Below are 23,063 nucleotides of genomic sequence, written 5' to 3'. Positions count from 1 at the left end.
AATTTTAAAAATGGAAGAGTGTCTTTATGAGTGGAAACAAATTTCAAACTACTTATGATTTAAGCCTTTCTGAAAATTAAAAAAAAGAATAATCATAATAATAAAAAATAAAAGGTTTGAATCATAAGGTTAAGGATATTTTTTTTCTCCCTTATTCTTCAGGTGATGATTTTGTCTTTCAAACTTTTGATTCACATCTAATAATGTTAAGAAGATTATATTCCACAAATTCATTCTAAAGCCAACTATCTTTAAGATTCACATCCCATAAAAATAGAAATAAGAACACAAATTTCAACAAACAAAATAATTCACTAAATTGAATTTCAATTCCATAAAGATACAATAAACTCAGAACTAACAACCCAAAGATTTTTCTCTATATGTAAGATGAAACAGAGGACCAAAATTGTATAAAATAAATAAACATTACTCTCTACTACAAAGTTTCATCTGAAAATCTTTGAAAACTATACAATAACCTTTTTCATCTACTTGATTTAAACTTTAAACAAACCCAAGATAGAGAATTATATATATAAAATATATGGGAGAAATTTCCAATATTCAACCAACCCTTTTTGAAGAAACTAATGAAAAGTACCAAATGAAATGAGAGTTTTTTTTTTTTTCTTCATCTCTTGACGAGCTTTCCTTTGTTAAGATCTGTTGTGGATTGGATCAGATCCTTTCTTGACTCCTCTTTTGTTGGATTGATTTGGGCCAAAGTTCATGGCTGGTGATGGAGCTGCTAAATTCAATTTTTTGACAGAAGAATCAGCTTTGTGGGTGTTGATAATTGTGGATTTGAAAGCTACCCATTTGAGAGCAACATCAATTGTGCTAAGCCCATTTGCCGTTGTTTGAGGTTGTTGAAGAAAACACAACAAAAAACAAGCTACAAACAACACAAAGCTCAAACCTTTCCTGCTAAACAAGGAACCCATTTTTGTGTTTTGTGTTTGTACTCAACAAAACTAAATTCCAAATTTTGTTTATATGGGGGAAATTCCATGGTTGGGGGGGGGGGGGAGATCTTTTTATTATAAGATTGAGAAAAGATTCACACATCAATCATAAGCCTGCCATAGAAGCAATACAAAGAAAAAGGCTGTTTTAGAAGACTCTGTCTAAGTTTGAATAAAAAGTTAAGTTGGAACTCCATTCTTGGGAAGCTAAGTATCTTTTTCCTCTCTCTTTCACTTATCTCTTTGTAATATATTATGCTCTTCTTCTACTTTTAACCTTACTATATATTATATGATTAACCACATGTTTAATTAAATCCACAAGATATAAAACTATGTAATGCATGAATTAGCAGAGAAAAATCAACTGATATATATATATATATATATATATATATATATGTCTGCTTTATCTCTAATTAGCTTGTAATTGTGTGTAACCTTACTCAATATCACATTACAATTATGAGGAGATCATTTATTAATTATGTTATATTGTTTAAGTGTGTTGTTTGGCTTTGGGAATTTTAAAGCATATTCATTCAGGTACATCAAAAGCAGAGATGTTGGGAGAATGGAGGAAAACAAATAAATAAAATAAACATATAGTTAATTAATTAGGTAATGATGGATTGTATTTTAGTTTTAGAAGTTAATTTAATATTGATTAGGTTGGGTAACTGGATGCTTTGATACTTTTTTACACACCTCTTAGACTACTTGTTTGTTCTTATAACGTGTTAAATAATTCAATCTATCAAACAGCTTAAGTTGATGCGTGAAAAAGAAAGTAAACCTAATATTAATATTTAATCTAAACACTTCCTAGATGTGATTTGAGTACATCACCTGCTAAACTTCTTGCTATACCATGTTATGACTCGAAAGCTTAATCCCATAGTGGGTAGCGGTTTGATCCAAGGCAATCTAGACTAGTTGTTTTGATACATGTTAAATAATCAATTGATTCAAAAACTTATGCTTCTCTGATCACTTTTTGGATGGCGTAATGACATTCGTTAAATAACTAATTGCCAAAAGCATAAGGTCTTCCTTGTAGATAGTTGTTTAAACACAAAACCATGTAGACTCAATTGGTTTGATAACATGTTAAACAACCGATAGACCTAAAAGCTTAAGTTCCAATGGTTTGAATACTTACTTAACTTCTTGGTCTAGTTGTTCTGATGGGTAAAGATCATGAATTGAATATTAAAAGAAAACGTGTTTATTAATGTGGATAGAAAAGAGAAAAAGAGTTGGGGGGGTTTGTTGAGAGAAATGGAGTTACTTTATGCTTTTGGTAGGCAAATTCCATTGAACTAAAAAGCTTAATAAAGAAGAAGAGGAAGAAGAAGATGAAGGAAGAGGGAAAAAGAAAACTCTTTGAACAATACATAAAACAACTGTTTTAAGTTAAGGGGATGATGTTGAATTGAATGCGTTTTTTAAGGGTTTGTTTCTTTTATTTCTTTTGGCTCATCTCTCTCTCGCTTATCAATGAAGACCATGACCATCTTTTGATCCACACACATTATTGGGTTTTGGATTATTTCACTTTATTTACCCAAAAGACAAAAATGTTTCAACCACATTTTGTTTCTCTTTTCTTTTTATAAATTTTATAATTGTTTGTTTCATTTAATGGAATTAATTAATCAAAGAGTTGCAGAAGTGGGGATTTAGGAATGGGATAGGTCATATGGTCTACATCTCTTCCCCCCCCCCCCCCCCCCCCTTCTAAACTTACTATGTCCCCTCTTTGTCTTTCAAACTCTCTCTTGTTATTTTGTTTTTTGTTTTTCTAAATTTCAAGAAAGAAAGTTGGATGTGTAAATAATTTTTATACACTTAATTATTATCTGATAAATGAACGGTTCTTAGATAAGTATAACAATTGTAACGATAGTTGTGCACAAACAATGAAACTAGAGTAACCTGAAAGGAAACAAACATTTGTTAACCCAGTTCGATGAATACATATCTACATCTGGGAGGAGGCTGTTTGCCCAGGATAGAAGATTTTATATATTGTGCATGTAATAATTGATTGTTGAATACATAGTTATGACTGAAGTTACAACACTTTACACATTTATCACTATGCTGCTATCCTAGAATTCATCAGAACTAAATATGTGAGTACATAATAGTCATAACTCATAAAAAGGACATAATATCTCTCCCTTAATCTCAAATCTATGAATGATGTATTCAACTCAAGCCTCGAATGACTTGAGGATTCTTCTATCAGTTTTTCGTATTATTTTCCATGAAGAACTACTACGAAAAACTCACTGTCAAAAGCTTTTATACTTTTTCTTCCTTGCTTCAAAATCGCATGACTTCTCAGACAAGATTTTATCGATATATAAGGAATAAATCCTAACCAGTGTGAGACTATCCTTGAAAAGGAATAAATCCTAAACACTGTGGAACCATTCTTGAAACGAAAATCTTAACGGATTCTTTACCAACTCCATAACCAATTAATTAATTAATTTGACGCGATAAAATAAAATAGGTGGGACCATTAACTAACATTATCAAATAGTTCTTTTTATGTTTAGTATGTGTTGTAATTGTTTAGTATGTGTTGTAATGATTTAGTCTCTATCCTCAAATTTAGTTATGAACTTTGATTATGTAATCGGTTGAACAACTATTTAGTTGTTTTTTGTTTTTGAAAATTAAGTTTTGTCTTTCTATGATATGTTACTCATGTTTATATTTTTTTTTTCTTTTGGTTTTATTATTTTGTCTTTAGTTTTGAAAACACCATGAAATCTACACAAACCAAACACATAAAACAATAGGACGATTGGAGAAGTGATAGTTCTAAGCTTGATTTTCAAAAACCATTAACTTAAAAGTCCCAAATCGTTACCAAACGAGTTCTAAGATTTTATAATTTACGAACAAACCTACTTCTTTACTGTGAATATTAAAGTTTCAAGACTAAATTATTACAAATTTTAAAATATAAAGAACTACATAGTAAACTAAATTGTTACAAATTTAAAAGTCTACGAACCCAAATCTTCCCAAACTAAAGTTTAAAGGATAAATCCCTCCTCGAAAAATGTTAAATAAGATTTAAAATTTTTTTAAAAAACAATTTAGAATTTGCTTTCATCAACAATGTGCTTTTAGTAGGATAATGGACTTGACCAACCATCACCTCATAAAAATTTGTCCCACTTTCCTTTTTATTCATTAAGTTTGGCAATTTTAAAATCACTTAAAAAAAAAAAGACAAACATAAATCATTTTAAATGTTTTTTGAATATGTGAGAATCTATATATATATATGTATGTATGTATAATATAAAGTAGAAGTACAATAGCTATCCTTTTTAAGTTTTTTTTCTTTCTTTTCCTCCAAAAGAAGAAATGGACACTATCTTTATTTATAACATCATTTTTTTTTATATATCTTACTTTTTTTTTCTTATTGCCTTCTTTTCTTTATTATTATACTAAAATAGATTAGAATTTGAAAATTTATATTTCACAATGATATCTAAAAGAAGAGGCAAAGTTTTTTTTTAAAAGTAATTATTTAAACAAATAAAAATATTTATTCATGCAAATAGTTATTAGAGATTTTTCTCGTTGTGGGATCAACACTAGATGAAAGGTATGAGAGTTGGAAATGTTTCCGCTATTAAGTGAACACGAGGAAAGTAGTTCGTGCCCCTAACCCCGTTTATGAGGTTTGTTACAAATCACATTCCTAAACCTTTTATTTCATCAACTATATTCGTGTAGTTTCAACATGGTTGCAACTAATCTTAATATATATGTGTATAGAAAAGATAAATTTTCTAGTTGTTTGTAATACGTGATTTAGTATTAATTAACTTATGTACGTTTTCAATCATGTGTAATGAATTTTGTTTTTTTTATTGATTTCTATTTTTTTTTAAAAAAAATAGCAAAATAAAAATTAAAAAAAAAAACCAAATTTACTGGTCTAAGTGGACCGGTCGAGTTAAACCGAAATTCAAAGATGAATTAGAAACAAAAATCCGATATAAAATCTCGTCTTCTATACTGTAGTTTGCTAGGGTTTTAGTTTGAAGCTTGATAGTTCCAACTTGAATTTACAAATTACAATGGCGGAAGAGACAATCCCTCAACTCGATCCGGAGGTAACCAACTCAGGCACAGAAGATATGGAATTGGAAACTACGGTACCGAAAGGTTCAAGTGATGCTTCTGAAGCAACTGAGGCCGCTCCAGTAATTAATGGCGATGCTAATTCGAAGCGAGAGAGGGAGGAAAGCGCCGATGATGGCGTCGGCGATGGGAAGAAGCAGAAGATAGAGAAATCAGTTGAGGAAGAAAGGGTTGAGAAGTTGGGTGGAGACGGGAAGTGTGAGGAGGAACCTGTTCCTGTTAGTTTAGGCCCCAAGAGCTTTCGATCATCGGTGGAATTGTTCGATTACTTCTATAAGATCCTTCACAACTGGCCTATCAACTTGAACGTGAACCAGGTATAATATTATGAACTTCTTTTAAATGTGTTATGGTCCTCTGTTTTTGTTAATTGAAAGGTCGAGAATGATATTGAGAAAATACTATTTTAGTTACAAGGGATTGTTGGAACTTGGTTGAACAGTTTTAGCAAAAGGGTTTCTATATGACTGCATGCTTATTCAAAAGGGAATCTCAAATGTCCTAGTTCTTTCTTATATTATTTGAATACAATGCTTGCTTGTTTGAATGATTTATGGTTTCCTGTTGTTGAGTCTATTTTAATTGAAAACATAAAGATTGTATTGCTTCTTACTGTCAGTTAGATTAATTAGTGTTGTTTGTTTACTCTATAAAATTTGAACTCTAATAGATACTCATATATATTGTACTCTATTTTGTTGTGTTGTGATTCGTTTCGTTGATTCTTTTAGTCAATTTTTGTTGTTACGGCTGGATGGTTTTTCCTAAACTAAGTATGATTTTTGAGTCAGTTTCCAATATTTCTTCAAATGTCTTGTTGACTGTTGGTTGGTGTTTGTTTTACTCAAAACCTACTTACTTCTTTAGATGAGACTGTTCGACATTATTAATTATGGAAAGCAGAATCTGGGTAGTACTAGAAAACTCCCAGCCTGGATGAATAAATTTTATTTGGTTCTGTGAACGGATACTCTTTTGACCTTATTTACTCATTCAAGAATTTCTTTCAGCAGTTTATTTTGCTTTTGTTATGTTGTTATTTTTCATGATTCCCTTATTCTTGATTGATGTCTGTGGAATTAATTAATGAAATTGGTATACTTTATCTATATACTACGGTATGGCATATCCTGTGATGTGGAGGTAATTATTCAAACAGAAGCTATGGCTGCTAACCGTTTGTGATAATATGAGGACATCTTTATCAAATAATTCGTAATTAGAAATGCAGTCAAGTGTTTATCTTCTACTGTCTAAACACGTTTAGAAGTGTATTCCTTTAGGCTTTAGCTCACCTTACCATAACTTAAATGGTTAAAACATTAGTAAGGCCAATTTTAGGCTTGAGTTTATGTTCTATGAAGAGTATATTTTCTTAAGGTCTCCTGTATTGTAAGTCGTGTTTTTTTATTTAATTAACAGCCTTTTCAAGGTAAAAGAAAATCCCCCGAGGTCATTTACTTGATTTGAAACATCTATAATTGATAATTTACAATCTTTGATATTTGTTTCTATGGCAGTACGAGCAAATGGTGCTGGTAGATTTACTTAAGAAGGGGCATCTAGAACCCGAGAAAAAGATTGGCTGCGGTATTCAGGCCTTTCAAATTCGTTTCCATCCTGTGTGGAAAAGCAAGTGCTTCTTCCTCATCAGGGAGGATGAGTCTGCTGATGACTTCAGCTTCAGGAAGTGTGTTGATCATATCCTTCCTCTGCCTGAAAACTTCAAAGGAAAATCTGATGCAAACAGAGCATTAGGCGGTGGTAAGCACCGTGGTGGAGGACGAGGTGGGGGTGGTGGACGTGGAAGAGGAGGAGGGGGTAGGTGGAGAAACTGATGTTGTTTTTCCCAACACTTTTCAGTCTCACCACATTGGACTCAATTTTCCTGCGAAGAAGAATTTACCACAAAATCCCAACCAATTGAAAGCCCTTGGCCATGAGTTCAATGAAAAAAGTAGAGGAATAATTTGTTTATGCCCATAATTGATGTTCTTTTTTTTTTCACCGTGCTTGATGTATGAACTCAAAATTATGATACAATTTTCTAACGATAATTGTTAAAGGATGAGTTTTTATTTTAATTTTAGAGAGAATTAATGTCTGAATATTATACAAGACTCTTAATTTTGTTTTGTTGGTCGAAAAATTAATTGAGACGTCTGTATTGCTTTTCTAAATTTTCTTCAATATAAGGAGATTCTTTCTCTTCGTTACAGAGAAGAACTACTCACTATTCATGCAAGAATGCTAATTACAAACTAACTTTATTTGTAAATTTTATCTTCCAAATGTTGTAATGCACAAAATCATTATCTTCAAAATGAACATAACTAATGGACGTAAGTTAGATATCACACTCTAAATCATGGGGGCATAACTCAATTTGGCATTAAATAAATCAAAATAATATCGAATGAAAATGGGCTTTGTAGATTCCAATTAATTAAATAACCCTAACAGAACAGTTAACTTATAATGTAACTGATATATCATATAATCACTAAATAATCCTAATTAATGAGATGGATTTAAATTCCCACATTCCCACAAAATGATTTGATGATAACGAAGCGTTACATTACTTTTATTAATAGCCCACAATTTAATCTCATAAAATTCATCAAACATACATATATTAGTTGAAGTAGTGAGTGAACTCGGAACCTCTTAAACTGAGTTGGTATTTGGAAATGGGAATTAGTGTAATGATTAAACTCGAGGGGGCTGACATTGTATAGATTAGATTAGATTAGACGGCTAAATGGATTTGATACTTTAATTAATCATTTTTAGTGTTTTTTAGTGCCTTCCTTTTATTGGTTATAACCACAAAAATTAATTAATCAATATCCTACATGGCAATCATGCATCCTTATTATTATTTCTTTTTTTAACGAAGAAAAATAATAAAAAAAAAACTTTGATCCAAAATCTAGATGTAAGATTTTATTTAAACTCACAAGTTGTACAAATTTGAACTCCTAATTTATGTCTTTCCCAAACTATATACATAATACATTTCTATTGATGATATTTTTATATATTTTCACTAAATTTATTTTGATATAAAGATTGAATCGATATTTTTTTTTATTAATTCGTAAAAAGTCCACAAAATATAAAATCGTCAATAATATAATAATGGTGTCATGTTTACACATTTAATATATATATATATATATATATATATATATATATATATATGTATGTATCGACATTTTTTTTATTAATATTTCAATTAGGGTTTAGGGTTTAATATTGATTTTTTTTTTTTGTAAAATTAAGATTTCGATATTTTCATTCCTATTGATATTCTAAATCTTAGATATATCAATATAATAAAGTCTATCATCAACAAATTTATTCATATTTGTAATTCTTTATATTTATAATTATTAGCTCCAAGACATTACCATTATTTATATCATTAATTTTACTAAAATTTTGTGTTCAAAACACTTCTTTTAAAAAAAATCTTAACAAAAAACATGAAGAAAAAAACCAAAATTTTTTTCACAATTATCTAAAACCCCCATTATTTGATAATGGATAATGAATGAAAATGAAAATGAACACAAAATCTCTCTCAAAGATTTCTTAACCATTGGTTAATTCTGAAAACTAATTATAGTTTTGAATATATATATATATATATATATATATATATAATTATATATATTGCCATGCACACACAGCTCTAATGATTCCACTACTCTTCATACCTTTATTATTATCATTCATTTATTACATATTATTATGAATATTTCTCTTGTAACTCTCACATAACCACACTCCCTAATTACAATTAATGAAATGATTAACTTTTTTTTCTTTAAAATCCAATTTGATTCATTGGCGGCGCACGTTCTCCCATTTTTCTCTTTTAATTTAAAGTTCAAATTCTATAAAAAATAATTATTATAATAATTTCATTGATTCCAAATTCATCGTATGATTTTGTGAAGCATTATATATATTACGTATTTTTGCCTCTTCTTCTTCCCCATCTTCATAATCCCATATTTTTCTCTCAACACATTGAAGAAAAATGGACCCTTCATGGAGGCATAAGTGTGAGATAATGTCCTTTGAAGATCACTCGTATCATTTTTCATGCAATCTTTCGCCAATCCATTTTAGGTATAAACCTTATTTCAAAATCTTCTATTCCTTTTCATACCCCTTCATTTAAATTTCTTTCTTACACTTTATTACACAATATATAATTCATATAGATCAAGCTACAACAATAGTTATTCAGGGTTGGATTGGAACTACACCAATTTTGGGTTACAAGACAACATTTTTGAAGACCCTTTTTTGGACCCTAAAGATATTGTGCCTATTAACACCTATATATCAGGTAATTCATTCATGTAATGCATTAAAAAAAGCCTTTTTATATATATATAAAAGTTGGAACTTTGTGTTTTTATTTTTGTTTTGCAGAAGATGGGGTTGGGATTTGGAATGGAATGGATGATGGGGTATTTGAGGTTGTTGAGGAAGAGCCATTGTTATTGCTAGAATGTGGAGAAAATGAGGAAAAGGAAGAGATGGTGGTGCATAATAAGAAGGGGAAAAAAAGATCAAAGTGTTTGAAATCAGAAAATGAATGTAGCAACAACAGTAATAATGGGAGCTGTTATTCATCGTCAAAAATGTTGTCAAAGAAAGTAATATCTGAGTATTTCTATATGCCGATAACTCGAGCTGCTAAAGAGCTTAATGTGGGACTTACTCTTTTGAAGAAGAGATGTAGAGAATTGGGTATAAGAAGATGGCCTCATAGGAAGTTGATGAGCATACAAACCCTAATCAAGAATGTCAAGGTATGTTCTTTTTTTTTTTTCTCTCAATTTCTCTTCTTCCAAATGTTTTCTCTTCCTCTATTTCTTCGTTTTTATGATTCAATCAAATACGATGCTTAGGGTTTGCAAGTGTGTGTGGTTGCAGGAGATTGAAAAGGGAGATGAAGAGGAAGGAAATGGGTCAGAGAATTGTAAGTTGAAGAATGTATTGGAAATATTAGAGAATGAGAAGAAACTAATGGAGGAGAGACCAGATTTGCAATTGGAAGACAACACAAAGAGGCTTAGACAAGCTTGTTTCAAAGCCAATTACAAGAAAAGAAAGCTCTCTGGATTAATCATCAATAATAATAGTAACAACAACAACAACAACGTTGATGATATAAATTCCCAAAATTATTTCTCATCCTCAACCACTACCATTGATAATCAAGACGATCATGATGATTATGATGAAGAAATGAAGTATCTCTTGTCTGATTGCTCCTTTTCTTCAACCAATTGCATGTTCATGTAATAACAACAATAATATAGAAAAAAAAAACATTATGTAATTTGTGTTAATTATTTTTGTTGGATTTGATTTGGAGTTCATGACCAAACACAGCAAATATTATATTTAACTGGATGATAGAACAAAAGTATATGACTATATATTGATCAACACAATTTTACTACAAAAAAAATGAATCCTTTTTCCTACCCATATTGTTATTATTCTATTTTTCTCAACTATACTTTATATATTAACATAACTTTAAAAAAACCCTCTTCCAAGTAAGTTGGACGGAAGGACTATCTCTCTTTTTTTTTTTTTCTTTTAATTACGACCCAATATGTGTAGGTCTAAATTGGAAGGCTTTTTTCTGACTTTTCTTTATAACTTATCTTCTTTAACTCTCGTTTTCTTTATATCAATGCATCATTTAGAATCGATATAGGATAGAGACCTTATGACTGTGCACCTCTTGTCTTCTTTTAAAAAAAAATATTAAATATTTAATGTTATTAATTAGGAAAAAGAAAGCATATGTTAATTGTTTGATATAATAAAGTGAATTGGAAGTTGGAAATGTGAGAGATGAGAGTTTCAATTCAAAATTAATGGTGAAAACTAAAATTACTAATAAACATTTAATTAGCACTACACAATTTTTAATTTAATTACCGTTTCAATTTTTGGTTAATTATTGTGTGTGTGTATGTATATATATATATATATAACATTAGTAAAAAAAATTGATCAACTTTATACTTTTTTTTTTTTTTTGACATTATTTTTTAAAATAACATTATTAAAAAAAAAGTTAATATTAAAAATTAAGAAATTAATTTATAATATTCATGGCTCCACAAAATGAAATCGATGGAGGGCAATTTTGAAGAACACCGACGGAAGGCCAAATTGACGGTGGAGCATAGCAAAAACGATTTAGAAGGTTAGCTGAGTGGCCATTGATAGATGTATGTCATCTTCCACCGTCCTTCTATCCTTTCTCTGATTTCTCTCATAAAATCATGCACCCACAAATCCCAATTGCTCCAAATCCATGCCCACATCATCAGAACTTCTTCAATACAAGACCCCATTGTTTCCCTCCGCTTCTTGACTCGTACTGCCTCTGCCCCTTTTCGCGATTTGGGCTATTCTCGACGATTCTTAGATCTCCTGACTAACCCACTTGTTTCTCATTACAATGCGATGTTGCGAGCTTACTCTGTGAGCCGTTCACCACTAGAAGGATTGTACGTGTACAGAGACATGGAGAGGCAAGGAGTTCGTGCTGATCCTTTGTCTTCTTCCTTTGCCGTTAAGTCGTGTATAAAGTTGCTCTCGTTACTTTTCGGGATTCAGATTCACGCGAGGATTTTTATATATGGGCATCAAGCGGATAGTCTATTGCTCACTTCCATGATGGACCTGTATTCTCACTGTGGCAAACCTGAGGAAGCGTGCAAATTGTTCGATGAAGTTCCTCAAAAAGATGTCGTTGCTTGGAACGTTTTGATTTCTTGTTTAACTCGCAATAAACGAACAAGGGATGCTTTGGGTCTGTTTGAGATCATGCAGAGTCCAACGTATCTCTGCCAACCTGATAAAGTTACTTGTTTACTCCTCCTCCAAGCCTGTGCAGACTTGAATGCATTGGAGTTCGGTGAAAGGATTCATGGTTATATTCAACAACACTGTTATAATACCGAGAGTAATTTGTGTAATTCGCTGATATCAATGTATTCGCGGTGTGGGCGTGTGGATAAGGCTTATGAGGTGTTTGATAAAATGCCAGAGAAGAATGTTGTTTCATGGAGTGCGATGATTTCCGGGTTATCGATGAATGGGCACGGGAGAGAAGCAATTGAAGCATTTTGGGAGATGCAAAAGAATGGTGTCGAGCCTGATGATCATACTTTCACTGCTGTTCTTTCTGCTTGTAGCCACTGTGGCCTGGTTGATGAAGGAATGGCATTTTTTGATCGTATGAGACAGGAGCTCATGATAGCTCCCAACGTCCATCACTATGGATGTATAGTTGATCTCTTGGGTCGTGCTGGAATGCTCGATCAAGCCTATGAGCTCATAATGTCAATGAAGGTAAGACCAGATGCGACAATGTGGAGAACCCTTCTTGGAGCTTGCAGAATTCACGGTCATGCAAACCTTGGGGAGCGCATAGTTGAACACTTGATTGAACTTAAATCTCAAGAAGCAGGAGATTATGTATTGTTGCTCAACATTTATTCTTCGGCTGGCAAATGGGACAAGGTAACTGAATTGAGGAAACTTATGAAAGAGAAGGGTATTTATACCACACCTTGCTGCACCACAATAGAACTGAACGGGGTGGTGCATGAGTTTGCTGTGGATGATATTTCACATCCTATGAAAGACAAGATCTACAAGCAGTTGGATGAGATCAACAAGCAGCTAAAAATTGCAGGTTATGAAGCTGAAATGTCATCTGAATTACATAGATTAAAGCCAGAAGATAAAGGGTATGCACTTTCTAACCATAGTGAGAAATTGGCCATAGCCTTTGGGGTTCTTGCCACTCCACCGGGAAGAACCATCAGAGTCGCAAATAACATTCGTACTTGCATGGATTGTCATAACTTTGCTAAGTACATCTCAAGTGTTTATAACCGAAAAGTGGTTCTTAGAGACCGAAGTCGGTTCCATCATTTCCAAGAGGGTCGGTGTTCCTGCAACGATTTTTGGTAATGACCGGTGTCTTTTGAACACCATAAAGTCTCAGAATGTGCCATGAGCAGTTTCTGAAGTTGGGTGGCGAGAGTTTGATATTACGCCGAATTAACATGAGAGTAGAAATGAGATTTTAGGTATAATTGATTTTGTAAAATTAATTTTTAAACCATTGAATTTATGTTTGTTAACAAACCCTCTAAATGATTTTCATTTTATTTAGAATTTATTTTCAAATCATTGTATTTGTTTAATTTTAGAGATCTGATATTTTTTAATATGATTGTTTGTTTTATTAACAAATTAGTGACAAGCAATATCAGTATCTTGCACATAGGAATTTATATCAAATATCATCGCAATCATTTGAAAGAAAGTGATTTTTTACCAGAAAAAATATGATTTCATTTTCCAATTGAACTTAAAGTTTGAAAAAAATTGCAGGATTACTTACAGACGGCAAGCAAATTACAAATTTTTTTCTTTGATTCTTCGTTGACAAGCAAATTACAAATTTCTTTCTTTGATTCTTCATTGACGATTTCTATCCATTCATTGCTGTCTTAAATTCCATGAAAATGATACCATAAAACTACTACTTTCAAAGATACTTTTGACCCCATTTTGTAGGCTTCCAGGATATACGTAGCAAGCAGTACAAAAAGAGAGCTCACAAGCTTCTGTAAAAGCTAATCAAGCAATCCAAATCATAAATCAACCACATTTTGTTGCACTACAGAAAGACGTCAAAGTGAACGACGAACGTTCTTCAGTCTTCAAAGAACTTTGCCAACAAACCGATTCTGTATAATTTTCAGGTATTAACCCAAAAAATTCAATCCCAGTGTGTCATATGATGAGGTGCACAGTTTTACCAACCGCGTTATTACAAAATTTTCAATTACAAGGAACTCCTATTGACACGATTACATTCTTTTGATGAATATCTCAAACAGAAGTTCTCACAAAAAGAAAAGCCGCAAACCGATTCTTGGGAGTCAATGTTACTCTCCAAGCATGTTCTCGGAAAGCAAGTTTTTAAGCAGTCACAACTTGCTTCTGTGCAAAAGCAATGCCCTTCTCAATGCTTGCCTTCAGTTCTGGCTTTAGAGCTTCAAGTGCCTTCTGCTCGTACTCGGATAAACCCAGAAGTTCAGACGATACAAAGGCTTCAACTCCTTTCCTCCCGAGCTTAACCCTCGATGCAAAAAAGGGAAGCTCAGTTAGATCAGACTGCACAAAAGTGCACTCGTATACATCACTGTCTCCGTCCAAAGCACGAAGAGATGATTCGACAAATCGTGCTGCAGCATATGCCATTGAAAGGGTAGCAGATCCTGCCCCAGCCTTTGCTTCCACGACTTCGGTTCCCCCATTTTGAATTCTAATAGTCAGTTCTTGAATTTGTTCATCTGTAAAACTTACTGAAGGGCGTGTCTTTGATAGCAATGGAAGAATTGTTATTCCAGCATGTCCCCCAACAACCGGGACATCGACGTCAATCAGTTTAAGGTTCTTCTTTTCAGCAACGAAAGTGTTTGCACGGACAACATCCAATGTAGTAACCCCAAAAAGCTTCTTTGGATCATACACGCCCTTCTGCTTTAGAACTTCTGCTGCTATTGGAACAGTTGAGTTCACAGGGTTGCTAATGATATGGATGAAAGCATCGGGACAATTATCAGCAACAGCCTCGACCAAACTTTTCACTATGCCAGCATTTATGTTGAAGAGGTCATCACGAGTCATACCGGGCTTTCTCGGAACCCCAGCAGGTATGACAACAACATCTACACCTTTTAAAGCATTGGCTAATTCAGAAGGTCCAGTGAAATCCTGAACTTTTGAGGGAGTGTTACAATGGCTAATATCAGCAGCAACACCCTTGACATTTGCAATATCATAAAGGTTCAAGGTGGCAACTAATGGCGACATCTTGATGAGAAGTGCCAGAGGCTGACCTATTCCTCCAGCAGCTCCAAGAACAGCAACTTTGTAAGAGGCTTGAGGTTGAAGATTTTTGCATAAATTCAGGTTCGCTCTTTGTACTGAAGGAGCAAGATGACGCCATAGGGCAGCGCTGCTCTGTTTCCCTAGGAAAGACGACTCTGAGTCACAACGAAGGGATGAATCTGCCTTGAGGCCACAGAAGCTCTGAAGCTTCTCTTGTGAATTGATTCTTAGGCTATTAGACTTTGACTGGGAAAACAAGTTGAGCTTAGTATTAAGTGATGCAGTTGCTCCAATTGACAAACTAGTTGCTGATGTTGCTGCCATTTCTGACTCTATTAAAGAAAGAGGCCACGAAGCGTCAGAATAGATATACTCTAATGAAGTAACACATATAATCAAGTAAGACAACTGCTCCAAGTTCAACAAGTGTATTCCATAAAGATGAACAAGATATTCAGATGATTCCTTCAGGAAACACAAAAGTCTTGCAAAAACACAAACCATACTACATAAACAACATAAAAGAAAAGTTCCAATCCTTGAAATTACAAACATTACCCATATCCTATAATAAAAGTCACAGCAACCTGATACATGTTAAAATTTACCAAAATGGATAGAAGGCTACGATAAACCAGTGACGATGGAAACTAGCTATCCAGATTATTCATAAAATAGGTATTAGAAAACATATTTCAACTTGTAATTCATCAGTTTTCTTATAGCTATAAAACACGACAAATAAAGAAAAAGAACGACACTTGATTGTCCATGTAAAGTTGTGGCCCAACTTTTTTTTTTTTTTTTTTTTTGTTCTAACTAAAAAAAAGAAAAAAACAGAACATCAACAAATATCTATCTCCAGAAGCTAAAAAGCACAAGAAAAATGGTAGTAAAAGCAACATCAACTTTTTTTTGCTCTCTTTTTCCTTCATTCCTTCCCATTGAGAAAATGAAAGGATAATTGAATGCCAAATCGAAACCCCAGCTTCAAAATCAAACAATATATAAACCAAGTAACGGAACAGTCAGATCCAGAGCATTTGAAAAGAACTGAAACAAATCGATAAAACCACACAGTTTGAAGAAAATGGTATGAAGAAATGAGAAAAAGAAATCTAACCTTGAAAACCAGAAAAATTGTAGCTTGAAATGGAAGCGGAAAGTGAACAATCAAAGACTTATGGGCTCAAAAGGGTATTGCGAGTGAGTCGTAGAAATCTCCGCCTGAAAGCCTTGGACGTAGTACTCTCTTTTTTGAACAGCGAAGCTTTATATTGTTTCCTTTTCTTCCAAATTACTAATTTTATTTTCCCTGTTTATATATATTTATAATAATTGTTGTTTAATTTTGTATTAGAATAAACCCCATTTTGTTTTATATTACTAATTTGATTCTTGAAACTTGTGAATTCAAAGTAAAAGACAACATTGGTGACGTAGCACATGATGTAGTTAGAAATAAGAATATAATCGACTTGTTTACACGCAACTATACGGTCATTGACTAATCATAAAGTAACAAAGCTTTAGAAAATTGAGATATCACATCATTCATTTTACTTAGCTCAGCTCGTTAAATTCAATAGAAAATGAAACTTCAACAACCAATCAATACTTTCTCAATTTTAATCAGTATTTGGCTCTTCAACACCATTAAGAGATTGTGTGTATGATGATTGATTACATAATCAACTAAATAATATCAAAAACCAGTAGTCTACGAACACAGATTTGAGCTTAAGATCTTTGAGAAAAGTAAAGTGATGAAAATTCATTAACATGAAACAACCCATCTACAAAATCTATAAGATTGGGAAATTAAAGATTTGATTTTTCTCATAAACTAACTTTCTCCATCTCCCTCTTCAAAGCATTAGCTCTCACCAAGCTTCCAATGGTATTCACAGCCAATTTCAAGTCCTCCAATGGATTCCCAGGAACCACTCTCTTATACAAATAACTGTCGAATGTCATCTTCTGCACATACTCGTCGGCGCACATCTCCACAAAAGCTTCCCTTGCCGGATTCGACCGGTAAAACACCTTCTGCAACACATCCAGCACCTTATAAGTCGGCCAGTACGTTTTATCCCATTTCTCTAAGTACTTCCTCAAGTCAGATTCCTCCACCATTCTCTTCCCATTCTCCGATCCTTCAACGATTGCCTCTGCGCACATTCTCCCGCTCTTAGCTGCGAAATATATCCCCTCGCCGGAGCATTTCGTCACGTACCCAGCTGCATCCCCGACGAGTGCTACTCTCCCGGCTAGACGTCGGGGACGAGGGTGCTCTGGGATTGGATGTGCTTCAACTCGGATGATCTTCCCTCCTAAGATCTTGTCCTTTGCTCTGTTTCGTGTGGCGATTTGAAATTTCTTTATATCGGCTTTGTGAGTCACCGTGCCGGTCCCGACCGCGACATGGTCGCATTTTGGGAACACCCAACCGTAGAAATCCGGCGACACGTCGTCACCTACGTACATCTCTGCAAGATTCTCGTAGTATACCATTTTGTCATCTGGGATTTTGATTCTCTCCTGAAATTTCAAACCCCCAATTCTATAATTTAACAAAATTCATTCTACTTTGCGGTGATTTTGAAACATAAACCCTAAGATTGATTGATTTACCTGAAATGCTATGGCGTAATCGTAATCGCCGGCGTCAATGGCCTTAGCAACACGAGAATTAGCTCCGTCCGCACCGATCACGGCGTCGACCTCCAATGTCTTCTTCTCTCCGACACCTCCTACCTTCCCGTCGTACGCAGTGTAATGAAGAACATACGGTGCATTTTGATCCTTCGGAAGTTCCAATTTCATGACCAAGCCATTAATCACATTAGCTCCATTCTCAGCGGCTCGATTTCGAAGATACGCGTCCAGAACCTCCCGCCGAACCATCCCAATGTACTCATGAGGTTTTAAGGTTTGGCCAATGTCGACTGCGACGTTCGATGGAGATATCATCTTCATCTTCGTGACACGACGGTCGATCAAGTCCAACGGAAGATCGAATTCACCCACCATACACAGAGGAATCGCACCACCGCAGGGCTTGCAGTTGTCAAGCTTTCTCTCGAACAAAAAAGTCTCAACGCCGCCTCTGGCGAGAGTTTCAGCTGCTGATCCTCCAGCAGGACCGCCGCCAACCACCGCAACTCTGAGGTTCCGACCGGCGATTTTAGGACTAGTTTTCGCAGCGGCGACATAAAAACGGCGCCGAAATTGGGGGTTTGGGTTGGCCTTCGTTTGGGTAATGAAATGGGGCTTCTCCTTCGAAGATTGTCGGAGGCCGGTGAAGGATTTGAGGGCAACGGAGGCCATTTCGTCGGAGCAGCAAGGAGTGAAGCTGGAAGTTGAGTAATGGCTGTGGGGAGCATCGTTGTGTGATTTTTATATATTTAATGGATATGGTTTGAGATATGAGTAGTTGTTAGCCGTTGGATGGAGAGAATGGACGGTGGATATGAGAAATGGATAATTGTACTGGATTCTTAGGATACCCTTTTTTCGTTTTTTAAAATTTTTAAATTATAATTACTAATAAGGGATTCACATTTTGCCACGTCACCCCATCTTTTTGTTTAGTGTCTAATTCTTCGAAGTATAAAGATATCAGTCATGCAACCAATCACATAACGCCAACTCATCATCTTCCCAAAAAAGATTCAACACAACATAACTGTTCCCAAAAGATCAATTTATTATGACCAAACATAGTGTCATGTTTAATGTATTAATTTGCCCACTGGATTTATAAAGTTCTATTTTTTCTTTTTCTTTTTCTTTTTTTTAGCTTTCAAAATTACTCAATTTGTTGAATTTTAAATTTATTGCAAATACCTTATAGATATTTTCAATCTTAAAAATTAACTCAACCTATTATAAGTTCTTGTATTATCATCATTTTTCTCAAATAGATACGATTAGAGATTAATGATATAAATTTTTATTAGACTTCCTAGAAAAATTTTTATTAGATATAGATAAAGAAATTTTTTTTATAGCCAACTAAACAATACGTAAACACGAACTAAGTTAATTAGTTATAAGTTTTACGTGGTAAGTTTGCAACATAAGTAACACATATAACAAGAATAAAAGTTGTCACTTTATGTTCTTAGACTGTTAAGTGTTTAAATAATGTAAGATATACAAATCACCTTTGTAATGATACTTATTATTAAACATAGAGCTATGCGATTAAACCCAACTCATTTAATCTCGAAACAACTATAAGGAAGTGTTTTGGACGTTGAATTAGTTATTATGTTAATTACTTGAGTTATAATAGTCTATAAGTTATAATAATATGTCATTGGAATGCGTTGAGAATCAATATAACATATATTCATAATTTACTAATACACAATCAATGAAACTAGTCTTCTTATTCACATAGTTGAAGCAATCTCAATTAGGTCACCATCTAAGTCCACCAAATTTCAAAACTCAAAACTATTCTTCCATCTGCCCACCAACAAACAAATGAAACTCTCAAGAAAAACCCCATAACAAGTTGCTCAAATTTTACCTTTTGAAATTCTTCAAATGCCAACAATTTTTTGGACTAAAAAAAGACAAAGTAGCTATAGTAGGTTTGAATCTCTCCAAATGGTTTGTTTATCAAACCCAACAACACAATTTCTTCACTTAAAACCCCCCCTTCCCAAATCACACATCCTTATTCTCAATTCCCATTTCTTCATTAACCATGAATTACTCTCCATCATCACTCTGTGCTTTGGTATTCACCGTCCATTCTCTCCTCATTCCTCTCTGCCACTGCAAGACGGTGCAGTTCATTTTCGGCGACTCTCTCTCCGACGTCGGAAATAACATTTACCTTTCCAGAAGCCTTGCTCAGGCCAACTTGCCTTGGTATGGCATTGATTTTGGCAATGGACTCCCTAATGGAAGGTTCAGCAATGGCCGCACCGTTGCTGATATCATTGGTATACCTTAAAAAAAATACTCATAATTCATATGGAGAGACCAAAATGTAATTTTTTCCCTTAATTAATTAAACTAAATGCTCTTTAATATCTCAGGTGATGAAATGGGTCTCCCAAGACCACCAGCTTTTCTTGATCCCTCTTTAACTGAAGATGTAATTCTCGAAAATGGAGTGAATTATGCTTCTGGAGGTGGAGGAATCTTGAACCAAACTGGAGGATACTTTGTGAGTTTTCAAATATTCCAAACAATTACTTACTTAGTAAAATGATTGTATTATATCATATCGTAAGAATTATATTTAAATTTGTAGATTCAACGATTTGGTCTGTACAAACAAATTCAATTATTTCAAGGAACCCAAGAACTGATCAAAGCCAAAATTGGAAAAGAAAAGGCAAAAGAATTCTTCGAAGAGGCTCGATATGTTGTAGCTTTGGGAAGCAACGATTTCATAAACAACTACCTCATGCCCGTTTACGCTGACTCTTGGAAATACAACGATCAAACTTTCGTCACTTATTTGATGGAAACTCTTCGTGATCAACTCAAGGTACGTAAACCAAAATTGAAAGATATTAAATACACTTTATAATCTGTCGTAAAGGTTTTAATATGAAGTACTACGTAAATATTTGTAGTTATTGTATGGGATGGGAGCAAGGCAGTTGATGGTGTTTGGGCTAGGACCAATGGGCTGCATTCCATTACAAAGGGTATTGAGTACGTCGGGAGATTGTCAAGAAAGAACCAACAATTTGGCACTTAGCTTCAACAAAGCGGCTAGTAAACTTCTCGATGGTTTGGCCACTAGACTTCCAAATGCTACCTATAAATTTGGAGATGCTTATGATGTTGTTGCTGATGTTATTAGCAACCCAGGAAAATATGGTAATCCTATTAAACTTTAATAATGATTCACATCAAAATGTTGAATTAGAAAAACTTCAGTTGGTTCATTATATATATATTATTGCAGGGTTTAGTAACTCGGATTCGCCGTGTTGCTCGTTCGGGAGGATTCGACCTGCCCTGACATGCGTTCCGGCGTCGGTGTTGTGCAAAGACAGAAGCAAGTATGTGTTTTGGGATGAATACCATCCATCCGACAAGGCTAATGAGTTGATTGCCAATGAACTCATTAAGAAATTTGGGTTCTTGAGAGTAAATCAAAGCGGAGCTCCATCTCCATCGCCTGCCCCGGAATCCGATCCGGATCCGACCCCAGCTCCTGCAGTGGATCCATCTCCTTCTCCATTGATTGCTCCATCCCCAAACTAATTAACTTCCCATTTCTTATCTCTTATTTGGAGAATTTTGTGTTGATTAAGAAGTCTAATAAATTCTAATTATGCCATGTTATGATTTGTACTCTGCTTTGAGACTTCAAATTAATGTCTGAATTAAGAGCCTACATATTGAAAATCCCTATGGTTTTGGTTATCTTTTGGTTTTGTTTTTTTTTTCTAATATTGTTTTACAATCTCTTAAATTAGCATATGTAATTAAAATATTGTTCAAAAATTGAACCTCAAGACTATATACAACAAATGTTATTCAATATAATTATCACTTTTATGATCAATTAGGGGCATGGAATAATGTCCATCTCTAGTGAATAACACATTTATTATATTCTTTTCATAAATAAAAAATTAAAAGAAAAAAAAAGCATGATTAAATGTACATTCAATACTATGCATTCTATTTTCCTTACAAGTTTTTTCCCTTACAAAAGTCTTTTTATTTATCAGAATTTTCGCTCTAAATTTTTTAGAACATGTTTTAAATATGATATTTTCTTTCATAAAAATTATATTTATTTAGTTGATCAAAATTAGTATGAGAGTCTACATTTAGGATTTATTGAAATTATAAATATTAAGATGTCCGAATACGGTCCTAAAACTTCAACCCCTAAAAGATTACCTCTATTAATATTTATATATAAGAAATAGAATGAGAAAATATCGTTATATATTTTTTTTTTTTTTTGTGATTATAATAAGTGGTAGTTTTAGGTTCAAAATAATAAAATCTCAACATCGATTAATTTTAATGGTCGAATGTTTTATATGTTTATTAATATATTGTAATTGATTGTTTTATATATAATTTTATTTGGAATTGTATACCTTTCTCATTAAAAACAATATAAAAAAAAAAAGAAAAATATTACATAAAAGTCATTTAATATATACAAAATACACACACATGCATAAAGTTTAAGTTTCCAAAATGAGATATTATAGTAAGATTCCTAATAATATGTAGGAAAAGCATAAATGAACATAGATAAATAAATCTAAAATTATCATAATATTTTGCATCAAAGGCGTAAGCATAAAGATATAAAAAAAATTAAATTATTACAACAAGTGAGGAAGATTTTTCTTTTTTCCATAATAAAAAAGTCAAGTGAACATAACATGTATTTTTTAAAAAAAAAAAAAAAAAAACCCACAAAAGTAAAGCTTATTGTAAATGAACTTAAAATACAATTAATGTCCAATTAAAACCAATTAAGTGTCACACCCTATGATGCTCCAACATTAAACATTAAATAATAATCAATTAACTTAATATAATGTTTTAATCCTGTCCATGTCACACTAACGACACTTTTTAATTATAAAATACAATGGTTAATTATCCCTCAACCGCCCACGCGACCGTCCTTATTATTATTATTAACATTAATCTAATTAATTATTTTTATGTTAATTAAATTTTAAAAAATGAAAATGTTGACTCTTTTTACACCGAAAGACAAAAAAAGTTTCGCTTTTTTTAAATTACTCTTACGTGGTCCAATACGGTGAGTTTGTAGACTTAAAAGTTCTTTTTTTTTTATCTCCGTGGTGGGACACGTGTCTTGCTGTGGAGACGAGAATTTAACTCCGAGACAAAGTGGAGCGAAAGGTAAAAGCACTAGATTTCTCACACGTGTCGAATTTTGAAGACGTGGAGGATGATTAGACG

At 33.2% G+C, this 23,063-nt stretch overlaps 6 protein-coding genes across 8 annotated transcripts; 4 read left to right on the top strand and 2 right to left on the bottom strand.

Annotated features, from left to right (window-relative positions):
* The first annotated feature begins 5,020 nt into the window (after window positions 1–5,020).
* Window positions 5,021–7,234, top strand: LOC103493992 (protein EMBRYO DEFECTIVE 514). The gene is made up of 2 exons (XM_008454983.3): window positions 5,021–5,467; window positions 6,671–7,234. The coding sequence occupies exons 1-2, from the start codon at window positions 5,087–5,089 to the stop codon at window positions 6,986–6,988; spliced, it is 699 nt and encodes a 232-aa protein (XP_008453205.2). The 5' UTR covers window positions 5,021–5,086; the 3' UTR covers window positions 6,989–7,234.
* A 1,967-nt stretch (window positions 7,235–9,201) lies between these two features.
* LOC103494325 (protein RKD1-like) lies at window positions 9,202–10,481 on the top strand. Its single transcript, XM_008455454.2, has 4 exons — window positions 9,202–9,293; window positions 9,389–9,516; window positions 9,603–9,985; window positions 10,110–10,481. The coding sequence occupies exons 1-4, from the start codon at window positions 9,202–9,204 to the stop codon at window positions 10,479–10,481; spliced, it is 975 nt and encodes a 324-aa protein (XP_008453676.2).
* An 843-nt stretch (window positions 10,482–11,324) lies between these two features.
* LOC103493993 (pentatricopeptide repeat-containing protein At3g47530) lies at window positions 11,325–13,922 on the top strand. The gene is made up of 2 exons (XM_008454984.3): window positions 11,325–13,303; window positions 13,797–13,922. The coding sequence occupies exon 1, from the start codon at window positions 11,427–11,429 to the stop codon at window positions 13,182–13,184; it is 1,758 nt and encodes a 585-aa protein (XP_008453206.2). The 5' UTR covers window positions 11,325–11,426; the 3' UTR covers window positions 13,185–13,303; window positions 13,797–13,922.
* A 29-nt stretch (window positions 13,923–13,951) lies between these two features.
* LOC103494326 (malate dehydrogenase, chloroplastic) lies at window positions 13,952–16,476 on the bottom strand. Of its 3 annotated transcripts, none has more exons than XM_051081087.1 (2): window positions 16,243–16,476; window positions 13,952–15,451 (listed from the first exon to the last, which is right to left on the bottom strand). In XM_051081087.1, exon 2 carries the CDS (start codon window positions 15,441–15,443, stop codon window positions 14,205–14,207), a length of 1,239 nt encoding a protein of 412 aa, XP_050937044.1. In that variant the 5' UTR covers window positions 15,444–15,451; window positions 16,243–16,476; the 3' UTR covers window positions 13,952–14,204. The 3 variants fall into 3 exon arrangements, with proteins under 3 accessions (XP_050937044.1, XP_050937045.1, XP_050937043.1); XM_051081088.1 differs by lacking the exon at window positions 16,243–16,476 and adding an exon at window positions 15,728–15,857; XM_051081086.1 differs by lacking the exon at window positions 16,243–16,476 and adding an exon at window positions 15,678–15,835.
* Window positions 16,477–16,867: 391 nt separating this feature from the next.
* Window positions 16,868–18,690, bottom strand: GGPR (geranylgeranyl diphosphate reductase, chloroplastic). Its single transcript, XM_008454985.3, has 2 exons — window positions 17,754–18,690; window positions 16,868–17,660 (listed from the first exon to the last, which is right to left on the bottom strand). The coding sequence occupies exons 1-2, from the start codon at window positions 18,447–18,449 to the stop codon at window positions 16,959–16,961; spliced, it is 1,398 nt and encodes a 465-aa protein (XP_008453207.1). The 5' UTR covers window positions 18,450–18,690; the 3' UTR covers window positions 16,868–16,958.
* Window positions 18,691–19,815: 1,125 nt separating this feature from the next.
* LOC103493995 (GDSL esterase/lipase At1g74460) lies at window positions 19,816–21,520 on the top strand. The gene is made up of 5 exons (XM_008454986.3): window positions 19,816–20,080; window positions 20,177–20,307; window positions 20,395–20,634; window positions 20,723–20,972; window positions 21,061–21,520. The coding sequence occupies exons 1-5, from the start codon at window positions 19,840–19,842 to the stop codon at window positions 21,360–21,362; spliced, it is 1,164 nt and encodes a 387-aa protein (XP_008453208.2). The 5' UTR covers window positions 19,816–19,839; the 3' UTR covers window positions 21,363–21,520.
* The last annotated feature ends 1,543 nt before the right edge of the window (window positions 21,521–23,063 follow it).

The sequence above is a fragment of the Cucumis melo genome, chromosome 2 (genome assembly GCF_025177605.1).
Source record: "Cucumis melo cultivar AY chromosome 2, USDA_Cmelo_AY_1.0, whole genome shotgun sequence".
Classification (NCBI taxonomy): Eukaryota; Viridiplantae; Streptophyta; class Magnoliopsida; order Cucurbitales; family Cucurbitaceae; genus Cucumis; species Cucumis melo.
The sequence above is the reverse complement of the archived record's forward strand: the minus strand, read 5'-3'. Positions and strand labels throughout refer to the sequence as shown.

Excerpts from the sequence above, each read along its gene's own strand:
- LOC103493993 (XM_008454984.3), top strand. The coding sequence starts at position 11,427 with ATGTATGTCATCTTCCACCGTCCTTCTATCCTTTCTCTGATTTCTCTC.
- LOC103493992 (XM_008454983.3), top strand. The coding sequence starts at position 5,087 with ATGGCGGAAGAGACAATCCCTCAACTCGATCCGGAGGTAACCAACTCA. Across the intron at positions 5,468-6,670 it reads TCAACTTGAACGTGAACCAG|TACGAGCAAATGGTGCTGGT; the intron begins GTATAATATTAT and ends TTTCTATGGCAG.
- LOC103493995 (XM_008454986.3), top strand. The coding sequence starts at position 19,840 with ATGAATTACTCTCCATCATCACTCTGTGCTTTGGTATTCACCGTCCAT. Across the intron at positions 20,635-20,722 it reads CTCTTCGTGATCAACTCAAG|TTATTGTATGGGATGGGAGC; the intron begins GTACGTAAACCA and ends AAATATTTGTAG. Across the intron at positions 20,973-21,060 it reads TAGCAACCCAGGAAAATATG|GGTTTAGTAACTCGGATTCG; the intron begins GTAATCCTATTA and ends ATATTATTGCAG.
- LOC103494325 (XM_008455454.2), top strand. The coding sequence starts at position 9,202 with ATGGACCCTTCATGGAGGCATAAGTGTGAGATAATGTCCTTTGAAGAT. Across the intron at positions 9,517-9,602 it reads TATTAACACCTATATATCAG|AAGATGGGGTTGGGATTTGG; the intron begins GTAATTCATTCA and ends TTTGTTTTGCAG. Across the intron at positions 9,986-10,109 it reads CCCTAATCAAGAATGTCAAG|GAGATTGAAAAGGGAGATGA; the intron begins GTATGTTCTTTT and ends GTGTGGTTGCAG.
- GGPR (XM_008454985.3), bottom strand. The coding sequence starts at position 18,449 with ATGGCCTCCGTTGCCCTCAAATCCTTCACCGGCCTCCGACAATCTTCG. Across the intron at positions 17,661-17,753 it reads ATTACGCCATAGCATTTCAG|GAGAGAATCAAAATCCCAGA; the intron begins GTAAATCAATCA and ends TTGAAATTTCAG.